This window comes from Fulmarus glacialis, unplaced genomic scaffold, assembly GCF_000690835.1.
Source record: "Fulmarus glacialis isolate BGI_N327 unplaced genomic scaffold, ASM69083v1 scaffold9075, whole genome shotgun sequence".
NCBI classification, from domain to species: Eukaryota; Metazoa; Chordata; class Aves; order Procellariiformes; family Procellariidae; genus Fulmarus; species Fulmarus glacialis.
The window spans coordinates 27,394-40,400 of record NW_009212301.1 but is presented as its reverse complement, the minus strand read 5'-3'; the positions used below and the strand labels follow the sequence as shown (position 1 = coordinate 40,400).

Here is a 13,007-nt window from a genome sequence, read left to right as displayed (position 1 = left end):
CCCGGGACCCCCTCTGTCAGGCAGCGGGCTGGGAGCGGGAGGGCATCGGCCTTCTCAGAGCGGGGGTTGTGGTATCCCGCCCCCGCTCCTCCCGTCCTTCTCCCGGTATCGTTCTTCCCCCCGCCGGGATCGGGCTGGCTTTCTGCAGCGGGAGACGGGATCACCCCTTGGGTGCCTTCGGGGGCATCGCTGCTCGCCGGTTGTTAGACCATCCCCGGGCTCCCCATCCCGTCCCTGTTGGAGTGGCTGAGGCTGCCTCTTGATTCCCCAGCAAGTTCTTGTGGCAAAGGCCTCGCCAGGCCCGTTCCCTTTGCTATAGCAAACATGGAGTTTGCGGAGCTGATCAAGACCCCTCGAGCGGACAACGTGATCCTGCACCGCCCGTTCTACCTGGCCGTGGAGGGGACTCTGTGTTTGACTGGCCATCATCTCATTTTTTCTTCACGGCGTCAAGATAATGCTGAGGAGCTGTGGCTGCTGCACTCCAACATTGATTCAATTGAGAAAAGGTATGCCTCCTAATTTCCCTGGCTACCCATACCTGATTGTTTGTGTCTCATGGGTTGAAAAGTGGTTATCAAGACTGGCTTGCACCTCAGCTCTCTCGAATTCAGGTGTGGAGAGGAGAAAGGACAGTTAGTTAGAGCACAGGGCAGAATATTGGCACGGGCAGGTTGGTTCTCATTTTGTTTCGATATTTGACTGTTGCATCTTAAGCGTTTTTTTTTTTTTTGTCATATGTAGGGTTGGAATTTTTATGTCTAAACACCTTTGTCAACAGTACTCTGCTTTAGTTGTTCAGTGGATTTCATCGGTGGCTCTTGAAACACTTTATAAAGGATGCATCTCTACCACCATTCAACAGAGGTGGCAGCCGAGGCACCAATGAAGTGATTTGCCTTGGGTCACCCAGCAAAACTGGTGGCAGAAATGGGCTCCAGACTTTCTCAGCCCCGGATCAGTCTCCTACTGCTCGACACTATCATCCCCTTACTCCTCCAACTCAGTAACACTTTAACAGCATTCTCCTTGTGGGAACGACGTGGTGAAGCTGAGTTGTAGCTGCAGCACTCCGTTTTATTCTTGCCTATCCCCTTTTGTTGCAGGGACTTCAGAGATTAATCTTACCATCACTTCTGTCTGCTTTATGTATACCATTGCCCCATCATGCTTCCTTTGTTGAGTGGCGGTCTCATCTCACCTGGTTGTTGTCTTCTGCTTCCTCACCTTGGTCCTTTTTTCAGTTTGCTCATAATATTTTATTTTTTGTTAATTACAAAGTCAACCCCCTGTTTTCCTTGCCTTTTAAGGAAATCTGGAAGAATAGATTTCCTTTCTGCCAGCAGGACTGGAAAAATCAAGCAGCAGCAATTAAAAATACCAGGTTGCCTCAAAATCTGAGAGTGGGTGAAGTACTGGATGCTGATTTTGTTCCTGTGTTCCTGATTTTTCTGAGTGTTTCTGAGAAACGCTGCATCTTCGCCTGAGGGTGGAGAGGAACAGAGTGGCGGAAACCTCAGGAAATCTGTTCCCATCTTGTACTGCTCAGTCATCAGGGTGGTTTCGCCTCACCCTCCTTACTGCTTGTACCAAACCAGCCGTAGCTCTGTGTTGAAAATTATTATAGACAAGCTTTTCTTTCTTTTTTTTTTTTTTTAATTTAATGAGCTTAGTTGCAATTACAATGTGAGTTAGTACCAAATGAGCAAGGAACGTTTTAAGTTATGGTGAGGGAGTAGTGCATTGCTAGCTCAGTACATGATTTATATGATTTATAGGAATTAGCTACATCTGCAGATACTCGCAGCCCTTATTGCCAGCCCTAGTTTCTAGAAGGTCTCTAGAGCAGACCTCTCCCTCCCTGAGAGCAGCTTTGTGTGAATGTAACTGCAATGAAACTTTGCCATATAAAAGGATAAGAATATCTTCTCAGTGCTGGAGAGAATGGAATAAGGAGACTCTTAGACTAGTAAAGGTGGTAGAAGGGTCCAGTGGGGCACTGCTTCAGGTTATTAGTGCACAATAACTGTGACATTGTGCCAGGTTCATAAGATCTCTCTTCCCACTTCCCTGATATCAGTGTCTTTTGTACAAAACAGTGTTTTCCCTAATTATCAGAGAGTCATCAAACTGCTGCTTAATTATTTTTGTAGATTTTTAAGCAACTTAAATATGACCTGTAGGGTTTGTTGAGAATGATCTCTAATGATCTCCTATGGTCTTTTTGCTTAAAGAAACATGGAAAGGAATCACAGCCCTGGTGATGCGTTGTAGCTGCACTGTGTTACTACGTTGGGGATCTGTGAAATAGCACTGCAGCGAGGGCAAACGATGCACAGACGGGCTCTGCTGGAGTTGCAGAACTCTTCTGTCAAAACGCCTGTAGTTCTTCCTTCAGCGCTACCCAAATTATAATTGGTTCTGCGTGTTAACCTTTGTCTGCACAGAAGAAATAGATAATAATGACCTTTCAGCTATAATAATAAGTCCAAAATAAATTACAGGCACCTTTTGTAGCACAGGTGAAGCAACCCAAAGCTTAGCAACAGGTCTCCTCTTGGAGTATGTACAGCTCTGCCTTTGTGCGTGTATGGTCTAACTGAGGGTTAGGCCACGAGGGACTGAAACTTGGTCCTTCAGGTCTTGCCTCCTTCTGCTTCTTGCATCGCCCTTGGCTGCTGCAAGCGCTCCTGTGGTCTATGAGGAGACTCAGCTGCTTTTCCGTAGTTCACTGCTTTGTGACCTAAAATCTACAGCATTTCTGTGAACACTAGTGGCTAGTTAACATCAAGAAAACACTCGGTTTCTGTTCAGGCATCATCTTTCTTTCAGGTACGTAAGGAAGACTGGAGAGGGCGTCTGTGAGCTATGTTTGTTTTGTAACGTAGAGCTTTTTCTGGGTTGACTTGCATTGTAACCAGCAGTGGTAAGACCTTAACTTCTCTGAGGTCTGCAGGGTGAATAGCTCTGTGGCACTGCAGGTATCAGAACTTTCTTGTTAAAGACATGGGCGTGTAATGTAGCCAGACTGAAATGTTATTTTAAAAATTAATTTAAACTCAAATGTTTTTAGCAATCCTCAAAGTTTCGGTGCATTACTTTAATGAAACGGGGAAACTTCCAGCTGAAGCTTCCAGTAATATCAGAAAATTCCTGAACACACCTTTTCTCTTTCATGTTTTAAAGAAAAGCTGGGAGGAAACCCTTTTCTTTATCTCGTAATACTTCCACTCACTGCTGTATCACAAGGATGGAATTAAAAAAAAAAAAAGCGGACCACAACTTGCAAATACCAGATAAAGAGGTGGCTTTGGTTGTTTATTTTTTTGAAAGATGATATTGCAGACAAATTACTACTAATGGAATTTTGTCTTGTAGGCATATTTTGTGGGAAGAGCTATAACATCTTATCATACCTTAGAAAATCCTGTTCTTAAGAGACTCTTTCTTCATGCCTTGCTGTAGGTTTGTGGGCTCATTGGGTACCATCATTATAAAATGCAAAGATCTGCGAATTATTCAGCTGGATATACCTGGGATGGAGGAGTGTTTGAACATTGCTAGCTCTATTGAGGTAAGAATTCATAATGATAAATAACACCTACATTCTCAGGTCTTGATCTGACCTCAACCTTAACAGCTTTTTTCCCAGTTAGGAAGGTTTTCATTGATGTTCTGGAGGGCAAATGAAAATTGTGGGATATTTCCTTTCAATTGTTAAAATATTGTTTGTTGCTTGTAGGTGTTTTTTTTTTTTATTTAAAACAAAACCAAAACACCCTACTTTTCTTGATCAAGTATCTTGCCATAGCATTTGGGAAATGAAGCTCAGCTTCATTATGCTGGAGCATGAGGAGGCAAAACCAAATCAGACTGGTTGAGTTTCACGTGTCTCAAACAACATTAAGCGACTTCTTGAGTTCAGGCTTTGTTGTTGGTAATCGGGTAAATGCCGTGTAGGACGTGTCCTGTTAGTTATGCCTGTTCAGTGTGTGTCTCTTTCATCCTTTGGTGCACTGTTAGTGTAGCCTGCAGAAATGATACTCTGTGTACGAATCCCCAATTGCAGTTAGATTGTCTGTTATTATCTGCTTTTGTCTGTGCTACTGTTTTATCTATGTTAAACTACCCTGCAGGTAACTTCATATTTCAAGCTTAATGGCTGTATACTTCTGGGTGGCTTAAGTTTGCATCAGCAATATTTGAGCAAACCACTATTTGCTGTATGTTTATTGGAATAAAATAGCAATTTGAATGAATTAAGTAGCTGTTTATTTCTCTTGCTCTCACAGGCACTTTCCACCTTGGATTCTGTCACTCTCATGTATCCCTTCTTCTACCGGCCCATGTTTGAAATTGTTGAAGATGGCTGGCGCTCTTTTCTGCCTGACCAAGAATTTGAGCTCCTCGGTTCAGTGGTAAGTTGGATCTTAAGGATTTGCACAGGTACTTGGATATACTTGTGCCAGTAGTTTGTGAAGTATTTCACCCAGTAGTGTTTGGACTGGAAATCCTGTGTGGTAAAAATAGCTGTTCCATGCCTGGGTGGAAAGTGAGTGTTGTTCAAATATTCAGTGTGTAAGCATCAGGCACTTCTGTTTATGTGCTAAATATTCCTATTTAGCACTTGTGTTTTACTTTCTACAAATGGAGTTTTGAGGCCTGTTTAAAAGTTACCTGGAAGGACATGAAGGTAGGAAATATTTTTGTCCTTTGGGGATGGCCCTCCTTATTGTAGAACAAATTTAAAATTGTGAAGGATTTCTTAGCTCTCTAGGAAGATGACAGTAGATTAAGATGTCCAATCTGAAACACTCTTCGCTCTAGTTTCTTAGCTCTCTAGGAAGATGACAGTAGATAAAGATGTCCAATTTGAAACACTCTTCGCTCTAGTCCATGCTGGGGAAATACTGGGAGTGTTCAGACAGCAGGGAATTTCCAGTCATATTCTTCCAGGTGCCGTGAGCACACGTTGATACTATTTTGGTACCTGTAGGGTAGGAATTGTTCTCATGGCATTGCCTGTTATACCTGTTATTCAAACTTCATTTTAGAATGCTGAATTTGATATAGTGGCAACTGGCTCCGTTGCAGAGCCTACCTGTTTTAATAGCGCCTTGGGTTAGCATCTCTGTGTTCCAGGTCTTTATTTCTCATGAAATATGTGCACTTGCTGCATCATCCTAGGTTTCTGAGACAACATCCATTAGCACAGCATCAAAGAACATTGATTTTTTTTTTTTCTTTCATCTGCAACCCAGCCTGTCTGCAGCATTTATCACTTTCTGTTTATGACTAATAACTGAATAATATGATTAGCTTGACCAGATGCATATGATGAAATCACTGGAAAATTAAAGGAGTTCAGGGATCTTCCTATTTTTGTCTCATAATTGTGTACTCTCACATGTCCCATCTTCATCTGCTGTCAAAAGACATATAAACTGACCTGTTTATAATAACTAGCACCACAGTTTTGGTTTTAATTTCAGCTGAGGAAGTCAAATATCTGGTCAGTGTTCTTCTGTTTAGAGGCAAAGCAGCAGATGCTTTCCCAGCTCAGCAGAGGAGGCTTGCAGGCATTTCAATGAGAACCAAAAGGCCAGAAGCTGAAGGGCTGTTTGCTGAGAAGGGAGGAGTGTGAGAGCAGGATTGAAGGCAACAGAAGGAAATCCCTCAGAGCTCAATGAAAGATTGCAGGAGATGGTTCTGCTTCTGTTCGTGTTTTGCTTTCTATCTGTAGCTGAAATCTTTTTTTAGATTTTGGGAATCAAATCACTTCTGATGGTTGTATTTACGAGCACGCAGATGCAGGTGCTAACATGAATCCATTGATATGCTGCTCTTTTTTTTTTTTTTCAGAGGTTTAAAAGTGCACTGATAGCTTATTTGTGGATCTCTTGGCTTTCTGAACATATGCTCCTCAGAAGGCTTACATTTAAAAACCTAATTACTTTATAGCGCTATGTTTCACTTCTTTAAAATATGCATGTCTAACAGCTGTTGATTAATTCTTGGCTTTTAACCCAAAATTTCAGATGTAACTCCTTTTTAACGAAATGGTGACAAAATGATTTACATTTCCTGAACAACAGATAAATATATTGTTGACCAAATATTTCTTGTTCTGTAATTAAACTTTCTTATGTGACAGGCTAGAACAAGTAAATGGCTGCTATTTTTTTTTTTTTTTTCCTCCAATAAGCCAAATTAGTGGAATTCAGAAGGTTACCTCCCTCTCCATTTAAATCATCCATCTGGATCTGTTACCTTCCCCAGTATGGTAACAACTTGTCAAACTGTATTTTACCCACACTGCAGCTCTAGTAATGTATTAATTCCACATTTGTCTGCTACAGAAGAGTTGTTTTAACTCTGACACATTCTATAATGGCAAAGTAAAACTATAAAGGTTAAGATCAAAAAAAGTTTGATAATATGGTATTATACTATATAATACAATAATTTATGTGTTTATCTTGGCATATGTTGTGCCAAATGTGTTTTTCTCCCAACACACATACCCCCTGCATAATTTCTCTCCATTGCATTGATCTGACAAAGTGTCATCTAACATTGCACCTAGAATTTGATAGCGAACACTTAAGCACTTTGCCGCTGCAGCTCAACTCCAGGATTAGGGAGGCTGCTATACTATCACAGCTTTCTTGCATTTAGTCCATGAAGGTGTTAAGAGAAGGACTGGTAATTTGATCTAAAGAAAACAGAGCAGTTAACAAGTTTCAGTGGGCTGTCATTTGCTGGTGGCTGTTGCCGTGTGTGCTACCTGTTTATTTTCTTGGGACAGGTCAGCAGGGCTTTTGTCAAACATTTATTTCATGAACTGTTGTGATAAATCTGACATATCAACAGAGTAGTTCATCTGAGAATTAAGTTATGTGAAGAAAATCAGCTCAACATTTCACTAAATGTCACAGCAGAAACTCCACAGTGCCTACAGGCTCCAAATTATTGTACTGCGAGATGAGACTTTAAAGATACTATAGACAAATAATATGAATGGAGTAAAAGATGCACAGGGTAGTTAATGTTTGCTTATCCAGCTTTTGGTTGTGTGTTGTGTGTTTTTGCTTGAAGTACTGGGTAGTACATGAGGTCTGGATTGGTTATAGGTATGTCAGGTGAAATGTGTGTAAAAATTTGTATTTTTCACTGTACTACTGCATAACCAGTGAGTGGCTGAATGGAATTAGAGTATATGCAAGGGGTTTCATATTTTTTTCTGAGGAGTCAGAGAAGAGCTTTTCACAGAGTTTCTCTTCTGTGAAATTCTACAACTGCAGGATACTGCAAACTAACTCTGGAAATTTAGTTTCTTCTTAAAGTTAAGTGTAGAGACCCTGAGAAGCTTGTACGCTAACAGTATAATTAACATGAAGCTATTTCACTGCCACAAAATTCACTGTCTTCATTCTCTCTTGGTTTTTTTTCCTTCCATTTTCTTGTAGGAAAGAGCTCAGGGTTCTGGACAGTTCAGCTGTGCTTTATCTTCTCTACTGGAGCTTCTTAAAGAAAGCTGATTTTTTTGGTTTTGGGCTCAGTTTGCAATGGTGTGGATAGCCCATTTTTGCTCTTATCAGACAAGCTCAATCTTTGCTTGCATCTGTTATGCTTCTTGTCCACGCACAATCTGTTACTAATAGGGCTTGTTGCCTTCTGCCTGTTCCTTGGGAATGGCCTCTGTCAGTGCTGCTTTGCAGGATCCTTCAAGGTCCATACTGGTGTCTTGACTTTTCTTTTAAGGCTTATTAGTAAAGCTTGAATTGTTTCACACTGATTTGTGGAAAACAACCTCTCCTAGCAATTATAAGTTTTAGGAGGAGTGATAACTGTTGTTTTAGCCTTTCGGTAACATTTGAAAATTAGTATCTCTAAGCAAGTACTAGGACAACAAAAGTAGAAAAGTAAGAGTTAATCCTGTACTGTGTTTAAGAAAATACTTCTGACTACTTTCTTTTTTTCTTCGGAGTCCTCTCTTCTTTCTGTTCACTCCCCCATCCTTTGTGCTTCTAGCCTTAACTGGAATTAACTTTTTTTCTGATTTCCCTAAAGTACAGATCTCTTGCTGGGAGTTGTAAATGTTAACTTTGTACTTTCTCCGAGTTTCACGCAGCGTACTTTTCTGGTGGTGTCTGAAGATAAGGTCCACCTCTTCTGTTTCACTGCAGTCCATACTGCATCCTGTGTCTGCATCTGCTGCTGCACACAGTTGAATTGCCATTTCCTCGCTCTTCCAGTTAGTAATGGCAAATTTTTCTTCCAAATTGCAGACATACCCCAAGCAAAAGCCAAGAAGAGACTTGCACTGTTGGGTTTTACTATCATCCAATTCATGTTGGAGTATATTTTAGCAGTCTGAAGCTGGCATTGCAGAGGTTAACTGAATCTCTGCAAAAGTAGCTATGCTACAGAAGACAAATGGTGCTAATTGCTGCTGCGCTCCTCCTCCTTCCCATGTAACAGTAAATTATAACTGGATGACATAACAGTATCATCTGTCTCATGTTGTAAATGTGAGGAGAGGAGGTTATGGGCAGAGTTAAATTACTAAAAGGGAGATAAATCAGGTTGATATTTTTCCATTCCTTTTCATACTGGTGATATCGGTGACAGCCAGTCTCTCAAAAAAGCATACCATGGAGTTCTGATTTTGCCTTCTCTACACCCTGTGCGGCTGTAAGGTACTCATCAGTTCTACTCTATGTCCATGCATGTATTTTTTCATTGTAAGCAAATTGCACACCATCATATGCAATCTGCTGGAATTAAACATAGACACCCCAAAAAGTTATAAAAAAAATCATTGTAGGTGCATTAAAAGCATGAGCTGTGACCAGCCGACCTCCCCTATGTGATCCAGAACTTCTTTCATCTCCGCCTATGACGTGATTGCTGGAGGCAGTTTAACTTTGCATCTGGGAGAACCTCTGCTTTTTATAAAATGTAGATGTTCAGAGAAGCTGTTTTGAGGCTAATGAATAATGAAATAAGCTTACAACAGGACTGATGCAAGACTGTCTGGATAGGCTACTGAACACAGGTAGCAATTACTCTTCTTGACGATGCTGATACACACAATGTGTACCTTTCCCAGCATCTTTTTCTTGGGCTGCCACCAAAAGGGACAATTTTGCTGTCTCCTATGCCACACATCCCGTGCCTTGGATCTAGTGATGATGAAATAGTGTTGTGAATCAGTTCAGCTTGTTCATCTGATGGAAAGACTTCATTGCCAGAAAACCTTCCTAAATGGATCCTAGTTTTCCATCAGACCAGTGAGCCATTTACATAACCAGGTACCAGTCAGGAGGTGTAAAGTAAGAGGTAGTAAGTCTCTGGAAGAAAGGAAAGAGGAAGAGAGACCTACTTCTGATCAGAGCTGTGTAATTAATGCATGCTAAAGTAACCTTCCTGAATTGACGTGGGTTTTCTGTGTATTCTGTTACTGCATAATTTAACTGTCATGCTTTTCTCTTACTTCCTGTGATACCTGCTTTATCCGCCCCCCCCACCTTTTTGTCTAGCTGAAGCTTTCTTTGAGCACAAATGAGCAGAGTTTTTTGTGGTGTCTGTAGGAGGTCTCTGCCTGCTGCAGTGGCACACAAATGCTTCCCAGTCTGTACTGAAAACACCTCAGCTGAGGAGTTACTTAAGGTCTTGTTTGCTTTCTCACATCTGTGTCATGGCAGTGCATAGGAACTTAAAAAAACCATAAAAAATAAAAAAACCCAAAACCCCTCCTTAATAGAAGCTGCCTGTTCTTCTTCAAAAGGTTTTCTTATTTCATTTTAATGTCTTTGTGTCTGGAGCTTTCTACAGGCAAATTTGACTGCCATTCTACTGCTACTTTTAAGGATTTAATGCTGCTGTTAAAATCAAAACATGTTGTAGAGGCTTCTGGGTTGTTTTCCCCACCAAGGCTTCTGCCAGCAGGTTTTGTTGGCCATAAAGAATACAGAATAAGGATGCAATGACTGAAGAGGCAGCCTAGCCAAGCCACTGCCCTGCTATCGAGGACCATGAGCTCAATTCCCTGCCAAACTTTAGGCAAGGTTCTGCTGTGTGCTATGTGGTCCCAGGGAAAATATATGCCTCATGGCCATTTGATGTGACTGGATGGTGTCCTTAATGCAGGAGGCAGTGGTGTGGTACCAGCCCAGAAGCAGCAAGCCCTCCATGAAGGCTGGGTTTGTCCAAGGAAGCAGCTAGGGCAGTGTCAGCTCTTTCAGCCTGGACTTCAGTAAGTGAGGACTCCTCGTAAGTGAGGCTGCTTGTTGACCTTTGGTTTTGCTGAGATGGAGCCAAGTCCTGTGTCTGGCCCTGGGTATCAAGTAGCCCGAGTTCTCATGCCAAGTGCCTGTGAGGGTGCAGGGTGCACTTCTTCCACAAGTGTTTGGCTGTTGGAAGCTGAAAAATTCTGTAACAGGAGTTCACAATGAGACCCTTGGGCTTAGATGCTGTGCTGGTTCCAGGAGGTGCTTTTGGAGGAAGAGCTGGAGTGCTTTACATAAAGCAGAACCCATAGGAAAAAATCAAGCTGGAAATGTTAAATTGCAATTTTAACCTTAAAGCAGCTTCGCTGTCTGGAGTTGGCGGACATTCTTGCCTTTCTTGGCCACCATTGTCTTGTGGACAGTTTTACTAACTCTGCTCTTAGCACAGATTGAGGTTTGAGCCCATGTTATCTGTATCTAAATCAACCTTTTTTCCTCTAAATCTGCCATGTAGGAATAAATTTCTATTCTGGGGTCTCCCCGAGAGAGAGACAGACCATGCTTTTACTTCCTGTGAGATTGAAGCTATCTGCAAATGCAGTAAGTTATGTTGTAGTGCGCACTGCGGACATGCTGCTTGCTGTGTCTGTGAAATAATTAAAAGCTGCAATCACCCATTTCTGACCACGTGGGCTTATTTTGTGCTGTTTATTGAGGATGTGGATAAACCAGATGAGGAACCATTGTTCAACAAGTCCTGCACCTCAAGAACAAGAGTGACCTGATAATTTCTTCCGTTGCCTGCGAGCTTTACCTGCACGCTGGGTAATGAGCTTCTGGGAGCTGCTGCAACAAGATATTATGATTGCAGGCAGCATCAAGAAGTGTGTGTGTGGGAAAAATAATCAGTCAACAGACTATAAATGGATATTAAAAGGACTAGGCAGAGGTATACCTTCTAATATCTTGTATTACAACATCTGAGAGGTAGGGGATGAGGAGTGCACTGCAGAGAGTGGCCAGGCTTGTTTATTCTTGAATAGCATCTCTTTTGCCACGTTTTTGTTGGAGATGAGATATGGTGCTGGATTTGATCTGACCGATTAGTGTAGTTACGCTATTCCAGGGGGTCCAGATTCCTGGATGAAAAAAAGCGATTATGCCAATAGTGACAACTGAGCTTTCATCTGTGGTGCAAATTGAATAGATCACGATATTATTCTGTGCATGCTTTATCCTGAATATGGAAGTTTCTCTTTCCTAGCATGTTATGCTGTAACATTACTAATCTATTTTCTCACCCAAAGCCTATATGTTCTGATCTTTTTCAGACAGATGAATGGCGTCTAAGCTGCATCAATAAGGAATTCTCTGTCTGTCCCTCCTACCCTCCAGTTGTCATTGTCCCCAAATCCATCGATGATGAAGCGCTTCGGAAAATTGCCATGTTTCGCCATGGCAGTCGCTTCCCAGTCCTCAGCTATTATCATAAGAAGAATGGGATGGTAAGCTGCATATGAGAAATGGTTGTACCTGAAAGAAGTGTGTGAATCTGTTCATTTAATGAAAAAACAACTTACGCTCTAGACTTAAGACAGTTCATGAGATGTTCGCTCCTTTTATATTCCAACTTATTAAATGTATGCAGTGAAACTGGTTTTGAGTGATGGAATGAGTAATCTCCATCCTAGAAATAGCTATTAATCTGCTTGTTTGGGAGCGTATGTGGCATGAGCTTGCTCACAGCAGTAAGAGCAAGATGAGACTTGTAAAGCCACTGCTGGCACCCTTACTTGCTTTGTCTGCCAAGAGGCTTCACGCTGAAAGGATGGCAGAAACCACATTGTCCTGCCTCTGGGTGGTGGGCTGTCTTCTTCATAATAGAGTCATGATGACAGCAAGCGTGCCCAGAGCCAGCACCACTTCTGCTGTGTAACTGTCGAACGAGCGATCAGAACAATCTGTTCTCCGAGCCTGTCAGTATAACATATTTCAAGAGTAGCAAATTCTTACTATTGCACAGACTTTACCACCTCTCAACAAGCCAAAATCTAATTGAGTGACTGATACGCTATAATTAAGGAATGCACTTTATGAAATTGTTGAGTAATTCTTTGTATCTCTGGCTGATGTAATCAGTTCTGAGGATGTTAGTATGTCCAACCTGCGGCTTGTAAACTTGATCTAGGCTTCTGAGTCAAATGCTCTAATGTGTTCTCACCTCCCGTTGCCAAGATTTGTAAGCCCTGAATTAGAGGACGTCTAGTCTGACTTAGTAGTACCTTTGGGGTTTTTTGCTTTGATTTAAAATCAGCCATCCACCAACTTCATAACAGTCGTGCTTTCTGCTTTTTCTCAGATTGACTGAAAACCTTTGAAGGAAGATTTGTTCAATTATCTCTCCGAATTGCGCATGTTTCAAGTGTGAGGAATATAATAGCATTTGGCTCGGAGTGCTTGAACTTGTGACAGTAACGCTGTCTGTCACGTTGCTCTCCTGCCTCTGAGTTCTCGAGCATAGTTGAGGTTGCTGACTGGCTGCCCTCACATTTTAGTTATCGTTTGAGCTGCTGGGATGCTTTCTGAGTTGAAAGGCATTTACTAAAGAGAAATCTCAGCTTATAAATCTGTGGACCTAAGGTTTATTAGTCTAGCCACTGGGTAAAACTGTACCTAAGAGGCATCTTTAACACACGAATGACTCGAGTGTTTTAAAAACAGAGTTGGGAAGAGACCTTAAAAATGACAGTCCTGAAAATGTTGGTTTATAAA

At 41.7% G+C, this 13,007-nt stretch overlaps 1 protein-coding gene across 1 annotated transcript in view; it reads left to right on the top strand.

Annotated features, from left to right (window-relative positions):
- Positions 1-256: 256 nt before the first annotated feature.
- Positions 257-13,007, top strand: part of MTMR9 (myotubularin related protein 9) — a 22,648-nt gene continuing 9,897 nt past the window's right edge. Inside the window, exons 1-4 of the mRNA XM_009577831.1 lie at positions 257-509; positions 3,466-3,574; positions 4,293-4,418; positions 11,567-11,740. Of these exons, the coding sequence (XP_009576126.1) occupies positions 325-509; positions 3,466-3,574; positions 4,293-4,418; positions 11,567-11,740 (594 nt within the window). The 5' untranslated portion in view covers positions 257-324. The remainder of the gene's footprint in view (positions 510-3,465; positions 3,575-4,292; positions 4,419-11,566; positions 11,741-13,007) is intronic.